Genomic DNA, 21578 nt, shown 5'->3' with positions numbered 1-21578 from the left:
CTCTCTCTCTCTCCCCCCTCTCTCCCCTTCTGCCCCCTTCCCCTGCTCGTGTGTGTGCATGCCCACTCTCTAATAAATAAAGCTTTTATAAAAAATAATTTTATAACAACTGGAAAGAGAGAAGGCAAGAGAGGAAAGTGGGGGAGGGAGCGAACACACTGCTAAATCTGGTTTGGGTTAAGAATCTTGCAATGACTTTTTAATTTCTTTCATTAAGGGGGGGAAAAAGCCCGTTTTTCTTTTTTTTTTTAAGATTTTATTTATTTGACAGAGAGAAACACAGCAAGAGGGGAGACACAAGCAGAGGGAGAAGGAGAAGCAGGCTTCCCGCTGAGCAGGGAGCCTGACTAAGGGCTTGATCCCAGGACCCTGGGATCATGACCTGAGCCAAAGGAGACACCTAATGACTGAGCCACCCTGGCGCTCCCGGCTTTTGTTTTTCTAATTCCCTTCTCCCATCTACAGTATTTCTCCTTAAAGCAGCTTAATTTACGATCTTGGCTTTGAATTATAAGAGAGCCATATACCCATCTCTGGGATTTAAGTCCTCAAACCAATATCAGTCTGACTTCCTTTCTTTCAACCTAAACACGATTCCACTCTTGATCCTTTCTTACAACAAAATAAAAAAATAAACTATCAGGACTACATCAAAATAAAAAAAGCTTCTGCACAGTGAAGGAAACAACAAAACTAAAAAGCAACCTATGGAATGGGAGAAGATACTTGCAAATGACAGATCTGATAAAGAGTCAGTTTCCAAAATGCACAAAGAACTTCTAAAACTCAACACTCAATGGATTTTGTTTGTTTTCCAGAACTCAATGGATTTGTTTTTTAAGTCAGAGTAATACACTGGGGAGATCTGCGGAACTTAAGAACAATTACACATGTGAATTACTAAAAATTTAAAATATATTTCTAAAGAGAAAGAAAGTCAATTTCTTGTACAAATAAAAAATACAGAGAAGATACCTCAATGGAAGGATAAAGAAGATTGCCAGCATCTTCCCATTTTGGCAAAAGTAAGCTGACAATCAGGCAAACTGGCATAACAAAAGGTAGGACTCTTGAGTCTCCTCACTCTCCTGGGAATAAAAACAGAGGCTAAAAGAAGCCAGCCTATCATTCTGAGCTTTCTACTGTTAGAAATAAGAAACAAAGAAAGTACAGAGTAGTCAAAACAATTTTGAAAAAGAAGGATGCACATTATCAGATGACTATAAAGCTACGGTAATTAAGACACTGTGATGTTGGAGAGAGGATAAACTTACAGTTTGATGGAACAGAAGAGAATCCATATACGTGATCAACTGAGTTTCAACAAAGTGCAGAGACAATTCATTGGAACAGAACAAATGGTACCGGTACAGCTGTATATCCATACAGATATAATTTCCAACCCATATCTTGCACCATATACACAAACTAACTCAAACTGATAACAGACCTATAAAATGTAAACCTATAAAGCCTCTAGAAGACGCAGGAAAAAATCCTTTGTGACCTTGTTAATAACCAAAGATTTCATCAAAAACATGGTCTATAAAAATAATTAACTGGATTTCCTCCAAATAAAAAACATCTGCTCTTCTAAGGAAATGCTGAGAGAATGAAAGACTAGCGAGACTGGAAGAAAATATTTGCAAGCCACATATCTAATAAAGGACTATATCAGAGTATATAAAGAACTCTCAAATCAGAATAATAAAAAAATAAAGAACCCAATTTGAAAAACTGGTCCAAAAATTAAGTCACTTGACCAAGGAAGGTGTACGGATGCAAATAAACATAAAAACAGACATGGTCAACGTCATTTGTTATTAAGGAAATGCAAATTTGGAACGACAATGCCATACCACTACACATATATTAAAATGGCTAAAATCAAAACAGGAGACAAATGGAACTCTCATATACAGTATCAGCAAGGATGCAGACATGCCCTTTAGCAACCCCCACTCTTAGGTAATTGACCAAGGACAATAAAAACTCGTTGTGTTCGTATCAAAAACTTGTATGTGAACATTCATAGTGGCATTATTTGAAATCACCTATAAACTGTACACAACTGAAATGTCCCTTTATTAATTTTCTATTGCTGCCATAACAAATGACCACCAACTTGACAGCTTAAAACAGCGTAAATGTATCATATTACAGTTCTGTAGGTCTGGTATGGGTCTGGTATGGGTCTCACTGGACCAAATCAAAGTGTCCACAGGCTGCATTCCTTTCTGGAGGCTCTAGGGGAGAATTCATTTCATGTTCATTTGGGCTCCTGTTCGCTGAGGTTGCTGGACCAAAGTCCCTGACTCCTTGCTGGCTATAAGCTGAGGGTCATTCCCAGATTCTAGTCAAGTCTCATGTTAGTTCTCTCTGACCTCTTCTGTCTTCCTCTTCAACTTTAAGGAACTCATGGAATTAAAGTGGGATAACCTGGGTAATCCAGGATAATCTTCCCATCTCAAAATCCGTAACCTTAAACAAACCTGCAAAGTCCCTTTTGTCAAATAAAGTAACACACTCTCAGGTTCTGAAGATCAGAGTGTAAACACCTTTGAAGGGTCATTATTTTGCTTACAAGATTACCTCAAGTGGGGAGTGGATAAATAAACTATAGTATGCCCACACAATGGAATACTAATTACATAGCAATAAAAAGGAAGAACTATTGATACACACGATATGAATGAATCTCAAATGCACTACGCTAAGTGAAAGAAGCAGACTCAAAAGGCTATATGCTGTATTATTCCATCTATATAACACTCTAGAAAAAGAAAAGGTATAGGGACAGAAATCAGATCAGTGATTATCAGAGACTGGGGGTGGGAGGAGTGGACTCCAAAGAGCCATGGGGGAAATTTTTAGTGTGATGGAACTATTCTATATTATAATTGTGGCAGTAGATAAAAAACCATCCATCTGTCCAAATTTATAGAACTACATAGCAAAAAAAGTGAACTGTACTGTAACTAAATGATTCCTTAATTTTTTTTTAATTGAAACACCACAAAAGTCTTAGAGCAGACTCAAAAATAAATAAATCAGGGGCGCCTGGGTGGCACAGTCGTTAAAGCGTCTGCCTTCGGCTCAGGGCGTGATCCCGGCGTACCGGGATCGAGTCCCGCATCGGGCTCCTCCGCTGGGAGCCTGCTTCTTCCTCTCTCACTCACATGCTGTGTTCCCTCTCTCGCTGGCTGTCTCTCTGTCACATAAATAAATAAAATCTTTAAAAAAAAAAAATAATAAATAAATAAATAAATAAATAAATCATATGGCGGTAAACTGTAACTTTCAAACACTAAGAAATGAGGCAAAACAATCTTAATTTTTCTCAAAGGGCTTTTCCAAAGAGCTAAAAATAAATCCACATCTCCATTGTCCCTCAGCAACTTCCTTCTGCAAAAGATAGCAAAATTAAACTTTTATCTCCATTTCCTCTCCCCAAATAATATAATGCAAAGAATCAGTTACCACACTCATTTTTCTCTGATCCATGATTCTCTAAGAATTCGTGTTTATTATATAAACTGCCCCTTTGCAACTCTGTTTTTATGAACAGGCAATTCCTCAAATAGGGGGCTCTATTCTATATAAGAGTGACTAAAGGAAAACAAAGGGATTTTCCTCTTTGTTTTATCCCTATATTCCTGCGTTTTCAGGGAATTAGCATGAGATCACTCTGTAAGTATATTTAAAGGTACAAACATATAGGATGTGTAAGCATGCTACTACTTTGTGGAGTCTGAGCATTAATAATCTTGTCAACAATTAGTAATACTTTCTGTGAAGGTTTTCTGAAAAACCAATCCTTTCATTTCTGATGAACTTACCCTATCATATAGAATAGTCTACACCTAAGTATTATAGCCTAATAGCAATTTATAAAGGACATAAGAACATAAGTGTGATACAGACAACCAGTTTATTACCCTTTACCAGCCTAAAAGCACAGTCAGCTCTTTATAATTCATATGTTTGAGAATTGAGTTTATAAAGAGTAATGCCAACATAACAAATTGATCTCATTTGTGAGAAAAATCTTTCTATGCTTGAAGATACATATATAGTTTTCTCTTAAACTATTTTTTGTAATAAATGAAAAAATTAGACCCTTGTAAGCAATGAACTGTTTTTTAAAAAGCAACAGCAGTAAAGAATAATAATTAAAAAACACAATGAATTACTTCACTTTCTTCAGACTTTCATTTAAAAAAATGTGGGGAAAATCCCCAATACTCCTCAGCATAAAGTAGAATTTTAGGAATAGTTATATTACAGATTCAGAATAAAAATCCCAAAGCAGGGGCGCCTGGGTGGCACAGCGGTTAAGCACCTGCCTTCGGCTCAGGGCATGATCCCGGCGTTACGGGATCGAGCCCCACATCAGGCTCCTCTGCTATGAGCCTGCTTCTTCCTCTCCCACTCCCCCTGCTTGTGTTCCCTCTCTCGCTGGCTGTCTCTATCTCTGTCAAATAAATAAATAAAATCTTTAAAAAAAAAAAAAAATCCCAAAGCAAATACAGCAACGTGGGGTTTTTTTGATGCTTACCATGTTACAGGTACTATTCTAAACACTTTACTATCCTTTTCTCATATAATTATCATCGCAATCCTATAGGGTATGTACTGGTATTACCCCTATGCCCCAGATGAGGAAACTGAGGCCCAAGAGGGTTTAAGTAACTTGCCAAACATCAGAGAGACAGCAAGCTGTGGAGTTATGCTGGCAGGCATTAAATTTAAATTAAATTTGAAATGCAGGCAGTTTAATTCTAGAAACTTCACTCTTTACATTTATTTGGACTTTCTATTACCTACAGAAATACTTCTCCAAGTAGTAATACCTAGAAATTACATGTAGTCAGGCAAACCTCTCAGGTCCCCTCCCTCTTCAAGAGCTCTGTACTATCACTCAATAAACTTTGCTTTGCTGCCGAAAGAAAGAAAGAAAGAAAGAAAGAAAGAAAGAAAGAAAGAAAGAAAGAAAGAAAGAAAAGAAAAGAAACCAAACCATGTAGCCATAGCTATATACATATTCATATGGCCATATATATCTGAAAGTTTTCACTCAGAATTTGACCTCAAGGCCCCAGAGGAAAATTCTTCTTTTTTACTGGGTAAACTAAGATTAGCTATTAAAACAACTAGACAGAATTATTTTAAATGTTGAAAATTTCAATGAAAAGACGGGTGTAAGCAACAACAACAAAAGACCCATAAGCCTCAAGAAAGGGCCTGAGATAAATGGGAATGAAAAGGGAGAAAGGAAACATTTTGAACTGTGTACCTTTTTGTACTATTTTGTACAAACAGCGCTGCTTGAATTTTTTTTCCTCACTGAGGCATAAATTATTTGCACATATGTATTACATCTCTAGAAAAAGAATCCCAGGATTTTCCCTCCTTTGTGTCTTCATCTTGCTTCTTCATGGTCCTTGATGTCAGCTGAGGTTTTCAGTATAGTGAGACCAAGCTGGTGGGACAGGAGATTATTCTGCCATTTTTCTTGATCTTTGAGTTGTATATCAAATCTGGGGCTGACCGCTCCACACTTGCTTAACCTGCCCATGAGGTTCGTAACAATTTTCCCAGCTCTGTGATCATCAATAATTTCAAATTTGCCAATGTAACCATGCTTCAACATCACAGTTAGAAACCGAACAATGACTTTGGAGCCTGGTCTAGTAAGGACTTGGCATTTGCCTCTCTTTCTGGCATTATGGGGTTCTGGGGTTTGTTGTTGTTGTTGTTGTTGTTTGACATTGTTAATGCTCTTGAGAGCATGTGCTACAACATTCATGCGCACCATTATGGCAGCATAGAAAGATGGCAGAAAGAGTACTATTTGGTTTTTACACATGTGCCCACGTATTTGGCTATTAACTTTAAAAAAACAATTAATGGAAGTACACATTCACACAAGTTTGTAACAGGAAACAAGGAGGGGAATAAAAGAAATAAACATACAGAAGAAATTTACTGAATAACAGCAGTCTAATCAAGAACTGTAAAAATCAAATCCTAAGTGAATTCTTGATAGTTGTAAAGAATATGGCAAAATGAAAATTAAAAGGGGATCTTAGAGCCCTATCTTAAAACTTAGACCAAAATAAATTTCAAACGAATCAAAGATTTAAACATCTAAAAAAATCCATAAAGTACTAAAGGAAAACATGAAGAATACTTTATAACTTCAGAATAGAGAAGGCCTTTTCTAAATATAAAACCCAGAAAACATAAAAGATTGCCAAATTAGACTACATGAACGTGAAGTATTTATGCATGCAAAAAAAGGTAAAAGCCTTAAAGTATAAAAAAAGAGCAACAATCAAAAAATAATTGCAACCCATATCACCAACAATGGATTAAAAAGACCAAAACTGGGGCGCCTGGGTGGTTCAGTAGGTTAAGCATCTGCCTTCGACTCAGGTCATGATCCCAGGGTCCTGGGATTGAGTCTCACGTGGGGCTCCCTGCTCAGTGGGCTTCTCCCTCTCCCTCTGCACCTCCCCCCTTCTTGTTTTCTCTGTCAAATAAATAAATAAAATCTTCAAAAAAAAAAAGACCAAAGTCCTCCAACTACATACACACAAAGGGTAAATAAATGTCAGAGTTCACAGAAAACTCCACTAGCTCTATAATATATATAAAGATGGTTAATTTCACTCATAATAAGAGAATACAAATTAAAATTCCAAAGAGATATTATTACCTATTGGATGAACAAAGATCAAAATGTTAGATAATATTATATTGAGTAAAGTATATGAACACATGTACTCCACATTCAGAGGTACAAATCAGTTTGAACTCTGTAAGTCAATTATGGCAAAATCTTTTAAAATTTCAAACGCACAAATATCTGACTCAACAATTAACTTGTAGGTATTTATGCTACACATAATCACAGAGGAACAAGATTATTTACAGAAATATTTATATCATTTGTAGTAACAAAAGAGTAAACAGCTTAAATGTCCATCAACAGACTTAATGTTTTGCTACATCCAATAATGGAAAAGTATACAGGTATATATATAGGAAGCCTTATATGTACTAGGTAGAATAAAACCCAAGAAAAGATATACTATTATATGGAAAAAATTAAATGGAAAAGGTATGGAATAGTTTGCACAGCATGCTTCTTCACACATAATGTGTGAAAAGAAAAAACATACATACACATATATTTGTAAACTATGGAATATGTCTGGGAGGATACACAAGAAACTGGCTTACTGTGGTTGCCTATAGGAAGGGAGAATGAGGAACAGGAAAAAGACTTACTTTCACTATATACTTTAAGAATTTTTGTACCATGTGCATGTATTCACCATTCAAATAAATAAGCTCTTAAATAACAGACACTAGATTCATGGTAATGTGGGAAAATGTCCTTATTTTCTGGAAATTCAAACAAATATTTAGAATTAAGATATCTATAATTCACTTTATAATACTTTAAGAAAAAAGATGAAGGAAAAATGGAAAAATGAAAATCACTATAATTGTTAGATCCAGCCAACAGGTATATGGGAGTGTCGTTACACTATTATTCTAATTTTCTATACCCTTGTCATTTTTCATACTAAAAGTAAACAGTGAAATTCCTTTTACCTAACATAATACAGTGAAATTCTTTCTACCTAACTCAGACAAGTAATGTCAATTTACCTGGAAAAAAGTTATTAACATAGGGAAACACCTTTAAAAGTTATATGTAATTTAAGCATTTTAGGTAAACATAAAACAGAAATGTGACCTTCCTTCACCAATCTTTGGATCCAATGTCACAGTCTTACCTTTATTATGAATCCATGGAAAACAGTTCAATTTCATCCTACTCACATAAACCGTGTCTACTTTTGGCTTATTTAAAATACAAACATCTAAGTGCAAAAAAAATTACCCTTTATACAATGTTGCCCAAACTTTTATTGTTATCCCACAGCTAAATGACAACTCTTTAATAACTCCACTCTGAGTTTTTCAAAGCAATCAACTTAATCAACTACTCTTTTCATATTAATATTTCATCTGTTTATATATTTAACTAAATTATGCAACTACAAAAACTGAACTGGAAACAACATAAATGACTCTTGGTAAGCAAACACTTCAAATGGTGGGACAAGTTCACACGTGTATTAGAGAATAGTCATTAACCACTTTAACACACTGTAAACATCAGTGAATTTATTTTTCTTTTCTTTTTTTTTTTAAGATTTTATTTATTTATTTATTTGAGACAGAGAGGGAGAGAGAGTGCGCAAGTTAGGGGGGGAGATAAACAGACTCAGCATTGCACATGGAGCCTAAAGTGGGGCTCAATCCATGACCCCAAGATCATGACCTGAGGCAAATCAAGAGTCCAACGCTCAACTGATGGAGCCACCCAACAGCCCTGTGAATTTATTTTTCAAATGAACTAGAAAGGGCAATTAATATAACACAAACAGTGATACAGAAAAACTTAACTTTTTGAAAATAGTGATAAGGAAATAGAAAAAAGGAAAAATACCCGCTAACATCTAACCCAGTCTTCGAGCAGCAGGATGAGGCAGTAAGCTGACTGACAGAAAAATGACAATACAAACAATTTAAAAACTAGGAAAACTAACGCAGCTGCTAATCTCTGGCTTTTTATTAAACTAACACACAGCATCAAAGTTCTATCACATATCACTGCTAAGATTCAGCAAAAGAATGGTCATACGGTACAGTTATAGCTGTTGCTCTTAGTGAGACAACTGATCTAGCCAGAGGAATAGCTCAGTATATTCAAGAATAAACATCTTAATGAATAGTAGTCATTTACCCACCTGCATCTAAGCAATATGCTCTTCTTTCATTCTATCTTCACTAAAGCCCCTAACCCTAAAGTGACTATAAACAGCAGTGAACAGGAAGCTACTCCTATTTTGAAGGGTGGAATAGCTTGTAGACTATTTAAAAAATATAATTATTATAATGTACTAAAACCTAGTACACTGTAACTAGTAACCAGTACATTTTAAGTAGTAACTAGTAGATGATGCCAACTTCTCTTTTCAACCACTTATATTTAATACCCATGTATTCCATTTTGAACAAAAATACTCACACTTGAAATTCCTAAAACAGATGATTAAATGGAGATTTAAAAATAATTCCTGCCAAAGAATTATTCATTTTGCAAAACAATTTCCTGTGGATTTTATTCACTAGTTAAATATTCTAGTGAATATAAAATGGTTCAATTTATATCTGTTACCTAAAATCTCTAAAGTCTATTTAGGAATCTCCAATTTTTTTTTAAAGTTAATCATCTAAAACTGGAATCTAATAATAGCTACTTTCGAACACGCCTATTATCTGCTAAGAAAGTAGCAATGATCAGGAACAGTATTTCCATAACACTCATATAGAAACTACTTTGCAATATACCTCATTTGAGAACCAGAATTTTTAAATTTCTTTCTTCTAGAACTGTGATATTATCTCAACAATGCTTATTGTCTATAGGGAAACACAATTTCCACCAAATTCTCCCTCAATATCGCTCACTAAAAGCATATTAATTTAAAATTCATGAAAAGATATTTATCAGAGCAATTCTAAAATACTGCTAAGATCTCCCTCAAGTATTTGTATTTTTATTCTTTATATATAAAACCTCAATCTTGATTATTTTATTGCTACTATTCAAGATTTAAATATCATTACAAACATATTCTTTATTTTATTTTTTTTTATAATGATTTTTTATTATATTATGTTAGTCACCATACAGTACATCCCCGGTTTTTGATGTAAGGCTCGATGATTCATTAGTTGTGTATAACACCCAGTGCACCATGCAATATGTGCCCTCCTTACTACCCATCACCGGCCTATCCCATTCCCCCACCCCCCTCCCCTCTGTAGCCCTCAGTTTGACAAACATATTCTTTAGAGCATAATCATCTTACATCACAGACCGAGCTATTACCTGGTCTCATTTTTAGTGCTATTTTAGCTATAAAGCTTCTTTTCCAGTACATTTCCAAATGGAGACAACGCTCTAATTCCAGGCCCCTATATTGACTTATTTACTTAAAATCGTTGTCCTTGTTAAGGAACTGTCATCATTTGTAACATTTGCAAATCTTGTCACAATACCTAACAGTTTTAAAACACTGCAAAATCATAGATGCTGAGGTTTTTAGACTATCTGTAACATAATATAAATTTGTTCATTTGCTTACCTAAGGTGAACTAAAGTGACAATCCCATCCCTCACCTTTTGAAAATGAAGGCATTTAGAAACTATGGATGTTTTATCTTTAAAATTCCTAAATCTCATTCCTATAAAATTTGTTATAAGTTAACACTCATTAATTTCAAGTTTTAAAGTAGCACACTGTCAAAAATTTCTTAGAACTAACGCTTCTGCCTTCTTGTTATTTTTGGTAGTTAAATAAATTTCTGTTGTCTATAAACTATCTAGTCTGCGGTATTTTGTTACGGCAGCCCCAACAAATTAACACACTGTCTCTGCAAATCAGGAGTTTTACTTTTTCCTTCTAATCTATGTGACTTCATTTCTTTTTCATGCTTTGTTAAACCTGTTGGGACTTCCAGTACATTACTAAATAGAAGCAATGAGAAAAGGTATTTTTGCTTGGTCCTATCTTAGAAATGATGCAAATTTTCACATTTAAGTATGCCATTATTTGTATGCATTTGTTTTTAAGTTCATTTTATTATTCTTTATTTTCTAACTTCTTGAATTGAATACTTAGTACACTTATTTTAATTATTTACAGATCAGTAATACATATTTAAGGCTAATACTTTCCTCTGAGTACATTAGCTGTATCCCATAGAGCTGGTTAAATTTTTATTTAATGTTAGTTTTTAGACCGTTTATAATTCTTCTTTAACCTAAAAGCTGTTAGGTTTTAGAATATGAAGATAATGAGGTTCCACAGCCTTTTTGTTCATTTTAGTTTACTGCTCTAAAATCTGGACAATAGTTCTTTGAGAACTTCATTGACATTTTATGACCAAACTTACTATCAATTTCTGTGAATATTCCACAGGAGGAAAGTTCTGTCTTCAGAATACAGAGTACGGTCTATATCAATCAATTCATTTAGCTCTTCAATGTCTTTACTTATTTTTCATCCAGTTAATTTATCAGGAGATAGATGAGAGAGATAAAATCAAGCTCCTGCTACTCAAGCACTTCTTTTTTTCATATCAGGATTCCCATAGTTTTTACCTTATAAAAGCTATATAGAGGAAATACATAGATAAATGGCACATGTAAGACATATATTCCTGTTAGACCATCTTTGTGGATTTCACATTACTATAAATTGCCTTCAACTGTCTTGCATGAATCTTTTTGCCCTGAATTCAACTTTCACTAATATTAGGATTGTTAGACCTTGCTTGCAAGTACTTCTTCCAGATCTTTTGTTTGGTTACTGACTTTATTTAAGACAAATAATACCCCAAAATTTTTTTTTAAATTTCATTCAAATGTTTTTTTCTTTTATGGTTTCTGGGTTTTTATTCTTATTTAAGAACTTCACCAACCACCACAAAAGATTACACAACTAAAGTACACTTTCTATTTTTTTCAGATCATGATTTTTTGTCTTTTAGTAAAATGTTATGGTTTTCTTCATAAGTTTCCTGTTAAATGATCTGAAAGCATATCATAGTTTTTATACCTAGCATTAATAGAAAATTTTTTTTTAGTTTCTGGTTACTGGGCTGAAGAATGCTGGCAAAGCATTATTTCTATGTGTCTGTGAGGATATTTCCTGAAGAGATTAGCATTTGAATTGGTGAACTGGGTAAAGCATATAGCCCTGGGTGGGCAACGTCTAATTCCTTGAGGGCTGGAGTAAAAAAGGCAGAAGGGCAGGGCACCTGGGTGGCTCAGTTGGTAAAGGAACCAATTCTTGGTTTTGGCTCAGGTCCCGATCTCAGGGTCCTAGGATCAAACCCCACATCGGGCCCTGTGCTCAGTGCAGAGCCTGCTTGTCCCTCCCCATCTGGCTACTCCCTGTGCTCTCACTCTCTCTCTCAAGTAAAAAATCTTTAAAAAAAAAAAAAAAAAGGGGGGGGCGCCTGGGTGGCACAGCGGTTAAAGCGTCTGCCTTCGGCTCAGGGCGTGATCCCGGAGTTCCGGGGTCGAGCCCCACATCAGGCTCCTCCGCTATGAGCCTGCTTCTTCTTCTCCCACTCCCCCTGCTTGTGTTCCCTCTCTCGCTGGCTGTCTATCTCTGTCAAATAAATAAAATCTTAAAAAAAAAAAAAAAAAAGCAGAAGGGCAAATTAACCTGTTTGAGTTCAGAAATCCAACTACCCTGGAACAGGGGCACTCCTGGTTTCTGGGCTTTTGGAGTTAGACTAGGACTTAAACCACATTCCCTGGCCTTCAGACTAAGACCGTGTTTTGCCACTGGCTTTCCTGGCTCTCCAGCTTACAGACAACAGATCAGCAGATCATGGGACTTCTTGGCATCCATAAGCACATGAGCCAATTCCTACAATAAATATCTTTTATATATCTATACATATCCTACTGCTTCTGTTTTCTCTGAAAAATCCTAATATATTCCCTTTATAGATGTGTCTGCTCTAAGAGAGAACAGTTGTTGATTTTCTTAAGCTTATATACTGTTCTATCTTATCAAATTCTAGTCTTTTTTAAAAAACCTAGAATCTCTCAGCTATTCTAGGTTTATAATCTTATAAACTGAAAAGAGAAATATTTTTATTTCTTCTTTTCCAAAGTTTATCAAATCAAAGTTAATTCCTCTCCACCACCCATCTTTCTTTGGTCTAACTACATTTGCTAGAACGTCTTAGAAAATGTTTAAAATTAATGGTCATAACAGGCTTCCTATCTAGTCCTCATTTTAATTCACTAAGTGGGTAGTTAAATTTGGTCAAATGTCCTCATCATATCTGAGTAGTTTTCTCCGATACCTTTTTTACCTATAGCTTATATTAGAAGTGACTGCTGAATATGTCAAAGGCCTTTTTAGTATCTACTTATCTGACCATATAATTTTTCTTCTTTAATTTGCTGATATGAATTATGCTAATAGACTTTCTAATTAAATTTCCTGTAGATTCCCGAAATAAATTCTACTTGGTCAGTGGCATAACTACTCACATGATACACTGCTGGATTCTACATACAAATATGTACTTGTAATTTTTACATCTATATTCACAAGTGAGAACGCCTATAATCCCCAAAATGTTTTTTAGTCACTATTTATGAGATTTGGGGTATTAAAGCTATGCAGAAATCATAAAGTAAATTGAAGGCCTTTTCATGTTTTCCTAGGGCCTGGAATAATTTAAATAACACAGGTGTAATGTTTTTGACAATAACAATAAATGGTATTAATGAATATTTTATTAGCTGCAAACACATTACATGCATTGACTCACTTAATAATTCAGCTGTGAATCCACCTTGTCTTGGTGTTTTATTCAATAGTAGGTCTCTATTCACCTTTCCAGTTTCTTCTGTGTTAATCTCCAAGTTTTCTACTTTGGCAGAAAGTCAATTTGGTCTACTTGTATTTGAAAAAGACCATCCATTTGCTAGTTTCAAGTTTGTTTACACAATGCTAGCTTCAAATTTGTTTATATCTCCTTTCTTCCTAATCTCAATTATAATTGTTCTCCACTTACCTCCTTAATCAGACCCAAAAGGAGTTTCTCTATGATCTGGACTTTACGAAGACCAAGTTTATGGACTTATTCATTTCTATTTCTTTAGTTTTAATGTTTACATTCGTTGTTTCATTTTTCCAACTTTGTTTTGGTTTCCTTGTTATTTTTTAAATTCCTTTAAAATGTGCACTAAGTTCCTGAGCTAGTCATTAAGCTTATTATTTCTCATATCTAAACCTTCCCTTTAAACTCAGCTTTGTGAAGCTAACAATCAAATGAAACACATGAACTCTAACTAAATCCTGGATCAGAATCAGTTTGTTAATTAAAATGAAGAAATACACTCTAAAATCTTTTTTTTAGTTACTGGAAAAATTTTATACAGGCAGTATATTAGATGGCATTATTGAATTACTGTTTATTTTCTTAAAAGTGATTTTGTATTGTGGCTATGTAGTACACTGGCATTTTTAGGAAATGCATACTGAATTATTAAGGCATGAAATGTTATATGACATCTGCATTTTTAAATGATTTATGGGCTGAACTATGTCTCCTCCCTAAAAAATTCATAGGCTGAAGCCCTATGAAGCCCAGTATCTCGGAATATGACTATTTTGGAGATAGGACCTTTAAAGAGGTAATTAAGTTAAAATGAGGCCATTATGGTAGACTCTGGTGTCTGACTGGTATCCTCATAAAAAGAGATTAGAACACAAGGAGAGACACCAGGGGGCGCACACACATAAGGGCAGCCAAGTCAAGAGGCAGCCACAAGGGGCACCTGGGTGACTCAGTCAGTTAGGCGTCCAACTCTCGGTTTCAGATCAGGTCATGATCTCAGGGTTCTTGGATTGAACCCCACGTCCCTCACATCAGGCTCCCTGCTCAGTAGGGAGTCTGCTTGAGGAGTCTCTAGCTCTGCCCTTCCTCCCCCAAAGAGGCAGCAACAAGGTGGCCATCTGCAAGCCAAGAAGAGAAGAAACCAACCTTGCCAGTACCTTGATCTTGAACTTTCAGCCTCCAGAACTGTAAGAAAATTAATTTCTGTTCTTTAAGTCAACCAGTCTATGCTATTTTGCTATGGCAGCCCTAGAAAGCTAATGCAAATGGCTCTGGGAGAAAAATGATAAATACAAAGAGAAAGCAAAAATAGCAAAATTGTTAATGTTGATGATTCGATTCTATGATTCTTTAAATTCTTATGTAAATAAGAAATTTTCCAAAATAAAAAGGTTTATATTAGCATCCCAAAACTCTGGGGATTTTTTATCATCACAATAGTCAAATTTTATGTACCTATATAAAATGAGCCACCTTACCATCTCATCTGTGAAATGAGACAATTATTAACCTGACATTATAATAGATACTAGAAGAATTTCAAGTGCTCTAAACCACTAACATAATACCTGGTGGGTAAGTACTTAATAAATAATGAGTATCACTAGTAGTAAATTCAAATTCCCAAGGAGAGATGTGACTCTGCTTCAGGCTGGCATCGCTGTGGTCATATATGTATAAGTAGCAGTTTAAGAAAATCATCTTAATCCTGAAAGCAAATAACTGTATTCTCATATATACCAAAAGGACCAATCATTACAAGTAAACAAATCAATTCTACACTGTTGAATCATTTTATATAATTACAATACAGAAAAACAATCACATTTTTGAGGTAAGAAATCATGGAAGGAACGACAAAGAAATTTTGAAATGGAAATGAAAGTTTTTAACTTACTGACTGACTAAATCAGATCCCATCTTAGTGCCATCATCTGCCTCCTCTTCCATATCAGAGTCCATACCATTGTCACCTTATAAATAAAATAAACTATTGAAAGCAGGCTTATAAAACATCAGAACAATTTAATCATTACACAAAGTGCCATCTATAAAAGTGATGCAGGTTCAAGAACTTTATAGTTGTTGAAAGATGACATTTTTAATTGCTTATATTTAAAATGAGTTATTTCAATGGCTTATTAGGTATTTCTCACTGTCTTCCCGTTATCTATTTTATAAATATACACACACACACACAAAATGTACGTGTGTGTGTATATATATATGAGTTGATCAATATGAGTTGAAAACATATACACCCCCCCACACACACACAGAGGTTACACCCAGAGGTATACATCTATCAGCAAAGTTACAAATTCCATTAAACCATTTTTTTTTTAGATTTTATTTTTAAGTAATCTCTGCACCCAACATGGGGCTCAAACTCACAACCCTGAGATCAAGAGTCGCATGCTCTACCAAGTGAACCAGCGAAGTGTGCACATTAAACCATTTTACATTTAAAAAAGATATTATCTCTGGAAATCCAAGTCCCCATTTTTTTGCTTCTTCTCTTGTAATGCTAATGCTAAAATCCTTGTACAGTTCTAAAAGAAAAAAAAAGCTTGAAAATCTAAAATTCTGGGGTGCCTGGGGGCTCAGATGGTTAAGCTTCAGCCTTTGGCTCAGGTCATGATCTCCGGGTCCTGGGATCAAGCCCCACATCAGGCTCCCGGCTCAGTGGGGAGTCTGTTTCTCCCTCTCCCTCTGCCTCTCACCCTGCTCATGATTTCTCTGTCTCAAATGAATAATAAAAAAAAAAAATTTAAAAAAGAAAATCTAAAATTCTACAGGAAATAGTGTCACAAAGAAGAGTCACACTTTAGGCAGAGATAAATGTAGGCAAATTGCAAAAATTCTTCCAACTCCACAGCCAGGTCTTATTAGAGCAAAAGCTGAATGAAACAGGCAATTACAAGTAATAGGGATGTTAAGCAGAAAATAAAAAATTATTTTAGGAAAAGCCATATCAATAATTAATACTTTTTTACAGCATTTTGAATAAAATTTTTTATTTCATTTTATTATTGTATACAACTATGCTCTTACCTTTGCTTACATTTGATTTGAGAAAATGAAATACACATCAAAAAGTCTAGTCTTGAAATGCTATTCTGCTATGTAAGCTATATTTCAAAGTACAAACAGAAGTAAAATTACTCAATGACTACCCAGTAATGAAATTAAACTAATAATCAAGTCAGAAAAAGAGTAACTTAGGATTTATGCTAGATGTATGTTAACTAATAAGTTACCAGAGTGCAGAAATATGTATTCTTACCCTCGAGAATCTTCAAGATTTTTTTTTCTGATAGGAGCTCTAATTGTTCCTGGCACAGTTTTTTAATTTCTTCTATTGAACAGTTCTAAAGAAAATAACATTAAAAAAATACATTTATGTAATATAGTGCCAATGTAAACCAGAAAACAGTAATCATAAAAAAAGTCTGGTTAGCAATCTCTTACAATAAAACAAATTAAAAGCTACATATGTCTTTCCATGAGATGAAATCTGAAAAACTGTCAATAACATGTAAATATTATAATTTATAGACATTTGATGAGAATAAAGTCATGTTTATTATGAAAGAACAAACTAAAAAGTAAGTCAGGTGCTCAGATATTCTTAATAGCAGCCTATTTGTCATGTAATTCCTCTAAATATTTAAATACTCAAGTGCTGGCTCTATATATCTTAGATCTTCCATGCCCTAGTTCCATAACTGTAAAATTAGAATACCATAAATAAATATACGAAAACATTTGTGAATTTAATGAAATGTAAGCTTTTACCAACCAATATTGTGCACTGTTACATAGCAGAATATTATTTAAGACACCAGAAAGAGTCATTATACCCCTATTTTGTTACTAAAATTGCCTGCATTTAATAGAATTATTTCCAAAAGGTTAATAAATTCCTTACCTAAACACAGTACACTGTTCCATTTTTTCTTGGTAAACTTTTAAATATACAAGGCCATTTATACTTCTCCAAGATCCCATTTTTTAATCTTTTTGAAGTAGCTTGAGTTGAAAACATCCAATTATAATTTACATGAAGTAAAATGATTACTACAAAAAAGGTGTTTGTATATTTCTACATATGTGTATAATCCAATAAAATATGTACTGAAGTACCTTTAACACATCAGGAAGCATCTTCTGTAACTTTTTCTCCCCTATGATACAGAAACACTGCTGAAGCATTTCTTTTTTGTCTGATATATAGAAACTAACTGGTTTTAATGACACAGTCAGGTCCAGTCCACCTTCTTCAAGGTCACTGTGCTCTGCCAAGAATAATTCTTTTTCCAAAGTTGGCAAAAGGTATTTGGTATCCTAAAATAAAAGAGACAAAGAGCCATTAAATAAAGGAGTATGTATATGATTCATACATTTACATTTAATAACTACTTCTTTATTAAACATTTCCAAATTCTTTGTTTGCATAGATTATTTACCAATAGCCAGTAAAAAGTGTATTTAATTGTTCAGTATGATCTTATTGTCTGTACTACAATTAACTCGATCAGTTGATGTAAAGTGAAGAGATTACCTCAGGACACACAGGTGAAAATATACTCAATATTAAAAGAAAAGGAAATATACTCAGTATTGAATGATCTACAATTTTACACTTCTGAACAATTAGGATATTCCTCTAGCTTGCCACTCAACCCAAAATTTTATGTATGCATTGTTATTCTTCCTAAATTCATAAAAGGAAATGGGATGGCAACAAAAATGTTGAAGATCACAATTATGAAGTATTACTGCTTACCAGGAGCTACACTCTTGTTAAAACTGCTATGTAATTTAATCATATTCAAAGTACTCAAGTCATTTAAGACACTTCTGTCAATTTTACCTCCTATCTCCCAAATCTATCTAGCCTCTCCAAATCTACTGCCATAATAGTGAGGATGTAGAGAAACTGGAGCTCCCACACACTGCTAGTAGGAATAGTGGTACAGCTGCTTTGAAAACACAGTTTGGCAGTTCCTTAAAAAGTTATCACATGACCCAGCAATTCCATTCCTAGATATACATCCAAGAGAAAATGTAACCACACACCTGCACAAAAACTTGTACACAAATGTTCATAGTGGCATTATTCATAATAGCCAAAAGACAGCCACAATCCAAATGTCCATCAAATGACAAATGGAAAAACCAATTGTGGTATAGCCATACAATGAAATATTATTCCATTCATATAAAATGTCCCGAACAGGGAAATCTATAAATCTATAGAGACAGGAAGTAGTGACTGCTTAGGGATGGAATGTGGTGGGGGTGAGTATTAGGGATGATAGCTGAAAGGTATACATCGGGTTTCTTTTGGGGGTGATGAAAATAAAACGGACTACAGTGATGGTTGCACAACTCCAATAATATGCTCAAAACCAGTGCACTGTATACTTGAAATAGGTGAATTGTATGGTATATGAGTTACATCTCTATAAAGCTGTTAACCAAAAACAAATAATAATAACAGGAAACACAATATACACAAGATGTAAATGCACTCTCAGAATTCTGAGAAGTTATCTACATGCCTAATATATAATGACTTCTTTTTTCTTCACAAATTAGAACTAGGGTTCAGTTCTGCGTGAAATAGTAATATTATTAATTAATGTAAAAAAATTAAAAAACCCCACCAGACCCACAGCACTTTACAGTCCAATAGTCCAATTCTAATAAATCTTCACGAAAAAGAAACTATTCTGGAACACATCCCAAAAATGCAGAGCTTTCCAAATCAATCCATAAGGCTACACAATCTGATACCAAAACCAGACAGGGTAACTACAAAAATAAAAACCATAAGCTGGTTTAACTTAGGAACATAGAAACAAAAGTAAGAATACTGAATTCCAGCTGAGTACAATAACCAAACCAACAAACTATCCCAAAACTGCAAGACAGTTCAACATGAGTTAATTTACCAATTTATTAAAAATTACATTATCAGATTAAAGGAGGAAAATTATGTGATCATCTCAACAGAATGCCATAAAAGCATTTGATAAAACTCTACAGCCCTCAGTGAACTAGGAATTGAAGAAAATGGCCTTAACTTGATCAAAAGTATCTTTCACAGGGGCGCCTGGGTGGCACAGGCGTTAAGCGTCTGCCTTCGGCTCAGGGCGTGATCCCGGCATTCTGGGATCGAGCCCCACATCAGGCTCCTCTGCTATGAGCCTGCTTCTTCCTCTCCCACTCCCCCTGCTTGTGTTCCCTCTCTCGCTGGCTGTCTCTATCCTGTCGAATAAATAAATAAAATCTTAAAAAAAAAAAAAGTATCTTTCACAATCTTTGGCAAATATATTTTTGGTTGGAACATTAGAAGTGTTCCCATTAAAAAAACAAATGAGAAAAAAATGCCTACTATCACTGCTTCTGCTCAACACTACAGTAAAAGTCTTAATGTAAAAGTACAAAAAAACAAGAAATATTCTGAAAAAAAGAGACAAAATCCCCTGTCAGCAAATTTTTCTGAGTCAGTTTTAAACTAGTAATTAATAGTGTGGCTAAATACAAGAAAATACATAAAAATAAATGTGTTTTTGTGCTTCCACAACTCCCAATTTAAAGATGTAATGTTTAGGGGAGCCTGGGTGGCTCAGTCAGTTGAGCGTCTGTCTGCCTTCCACTCGGGTCATGATCCCAGGGTCATGGGATGGAGTGCCACATCTGGCTCCCCACACAGCCGGGAGTCGGCCTCTCCCTCTGCCTCTGCCTGCCGCTCCCCCTGCGCGCGCGCTCTCTCTCTGACAAATAAATAAATAAAATCTTTTAATAAATAAATAAAAATAAAGATGTAATGTTTAAAAATATTAGATGAAAACAAAGACTATGTTTAGGATAAGTTGGGAGTATAGAAAGATCTTTCTAAAACACACAAAATCCAGAAGGCAAAAGATAATATTATTAGTCTTGACCACAAAGAAGTAAAAAACTTCAGTACACCACGGACAAAGTTACAGTAACATCTGCAATATACCTTACACAGAGTCTTAGAACCTTGACTTTATATACAGAGCTTCAGAACTTATCAGTAAAAAGCTCAAAACAACCAAAAAGAAAAATGGCCAGAGAATATATTTATGCAATTTACATAAGAAGGAATCAAGTGGCAAATAAAAATATTAAAATGTTCGATCTCACTATTAATCAAGAATATATAAATCAAATGAAATATTAATTTCACCCACTAAGCTCACAAATTTTTCAAAAATGGAGATTATATGTAGAAATGGGTATTCTTTTGGAATGTTTAGACTATAAATCAGTAAATCTTTTTTGGAAAGCATTTGGTGGTACCTACCAAATCTTTTTAAATGCATAAATTTTGACCCCGCAATTTCACTTCTAAGATTCTATCCTAACATATATATGTACAAGGGTTCATTTTCACATCATCTCCGTAACAGCAAGAAAACTAAAAATCTAGATATTCATCAATAAAGATAAAATGGAATATCCCGCAGTCACTAAAAAATAAGACAGTATCTAATTCAATGGGGGTAATATCACAATAAAGCTTATGTGTAAGAACTTAAATACACATACTTGACAAGAGTTAATGAAGACGCTGCGTAGCAAATAAAGGGGACGCTTAAACAGAGACTCTCACGCTTTCTCCTTTATTTCTGTGTTGTATAACTTTTATGTAGTCATGCTTTCATTTTATAATATAAGCAAACGGCTTTTTTTTTAACGGCGGTATCTTGGTGTAGATTGACGGAGTGTAAAAAACATGGCTTTTATAATCAGATACTGGATTCAGATTTAGGTGTTACTAACAAACTGTGACTGTGGGTAAACTTCATTAATCTCTCTGAGCCTCAATTTTTTCATCCTGTAAGGCGGAGTTAATCATAATCTACTAAAAGGTGAAGATGAAGAGAGAAGTAAACCGTGGCTCTCAAGGGCACTGAAGGCTAGCTCCTGACCCATACTTTTCAGGTAGACTGCTACTGGCGTGCAAGGGGCCAAAAGCAAAGAGCTAGATGATCAGCTAATCCAGAAACTTTAAG

The 21578-nt window shown here is 34.6% G+C and overlaps 1 protein-coding gene and 1 pseudogene across 2 annotated transcripts in view; both read right to left on the bottom strand.

Moving 5' to 3' along the window:
- Positions 1-21578, bottom strand: part of CAAP1 (caspase activity and apoptosis inhibitor 1) — a 63112-nt gene that overhangs the window by 41040 nt on the left and 494 nt on the right. For both annotated transcript variants that reach the window (XR_015727448.1, XM_045780821.2), the window contains exons 2-4: positions 17671-17871; positions 16811-16895; positions 15422-15497 (exon numbers count right to left, since the gene is read on the bottom strand). Coding sequence is in view for 1 of the 2 variants with exons in the window: in XM_045780821.2 (XP_045636777.1) it covers positions 15422-15497; positions 16811-16895; positions 17671-17871 (362 nt within the window). In the remaining variant the exon portion in view is untranslated. The remainder of the gene's footprint in view (positions 1-15421; positions 15498-16810; positions 16896-17670; positions 17872-21578) is intronic.
- Positions 53-9875, bottom strand: LOC148108598 (small ribosomal subunit protein uS8 pseudogene; annotated as a pseudogene).

Source organism: Ursus americanus, chromosome 18 (assembly GCF_024610735.1).
Source record: "Ursus americanus isolate L20-20 chromosome 18, mUrsAme1.1.p, whole genome shotgun sequence".
Classification (NCBI taxonomy): Eukaryota; Metazoa; Chordata; class Mammalia; order Carnivora; family Ursidae; genus Ursus; species Ursus americanus.
The sequence above is the reverse complement of the archived record's forward strand: the minus strand, read 5'-3'. Positions and strand labels throughout refer to the sequence as shown.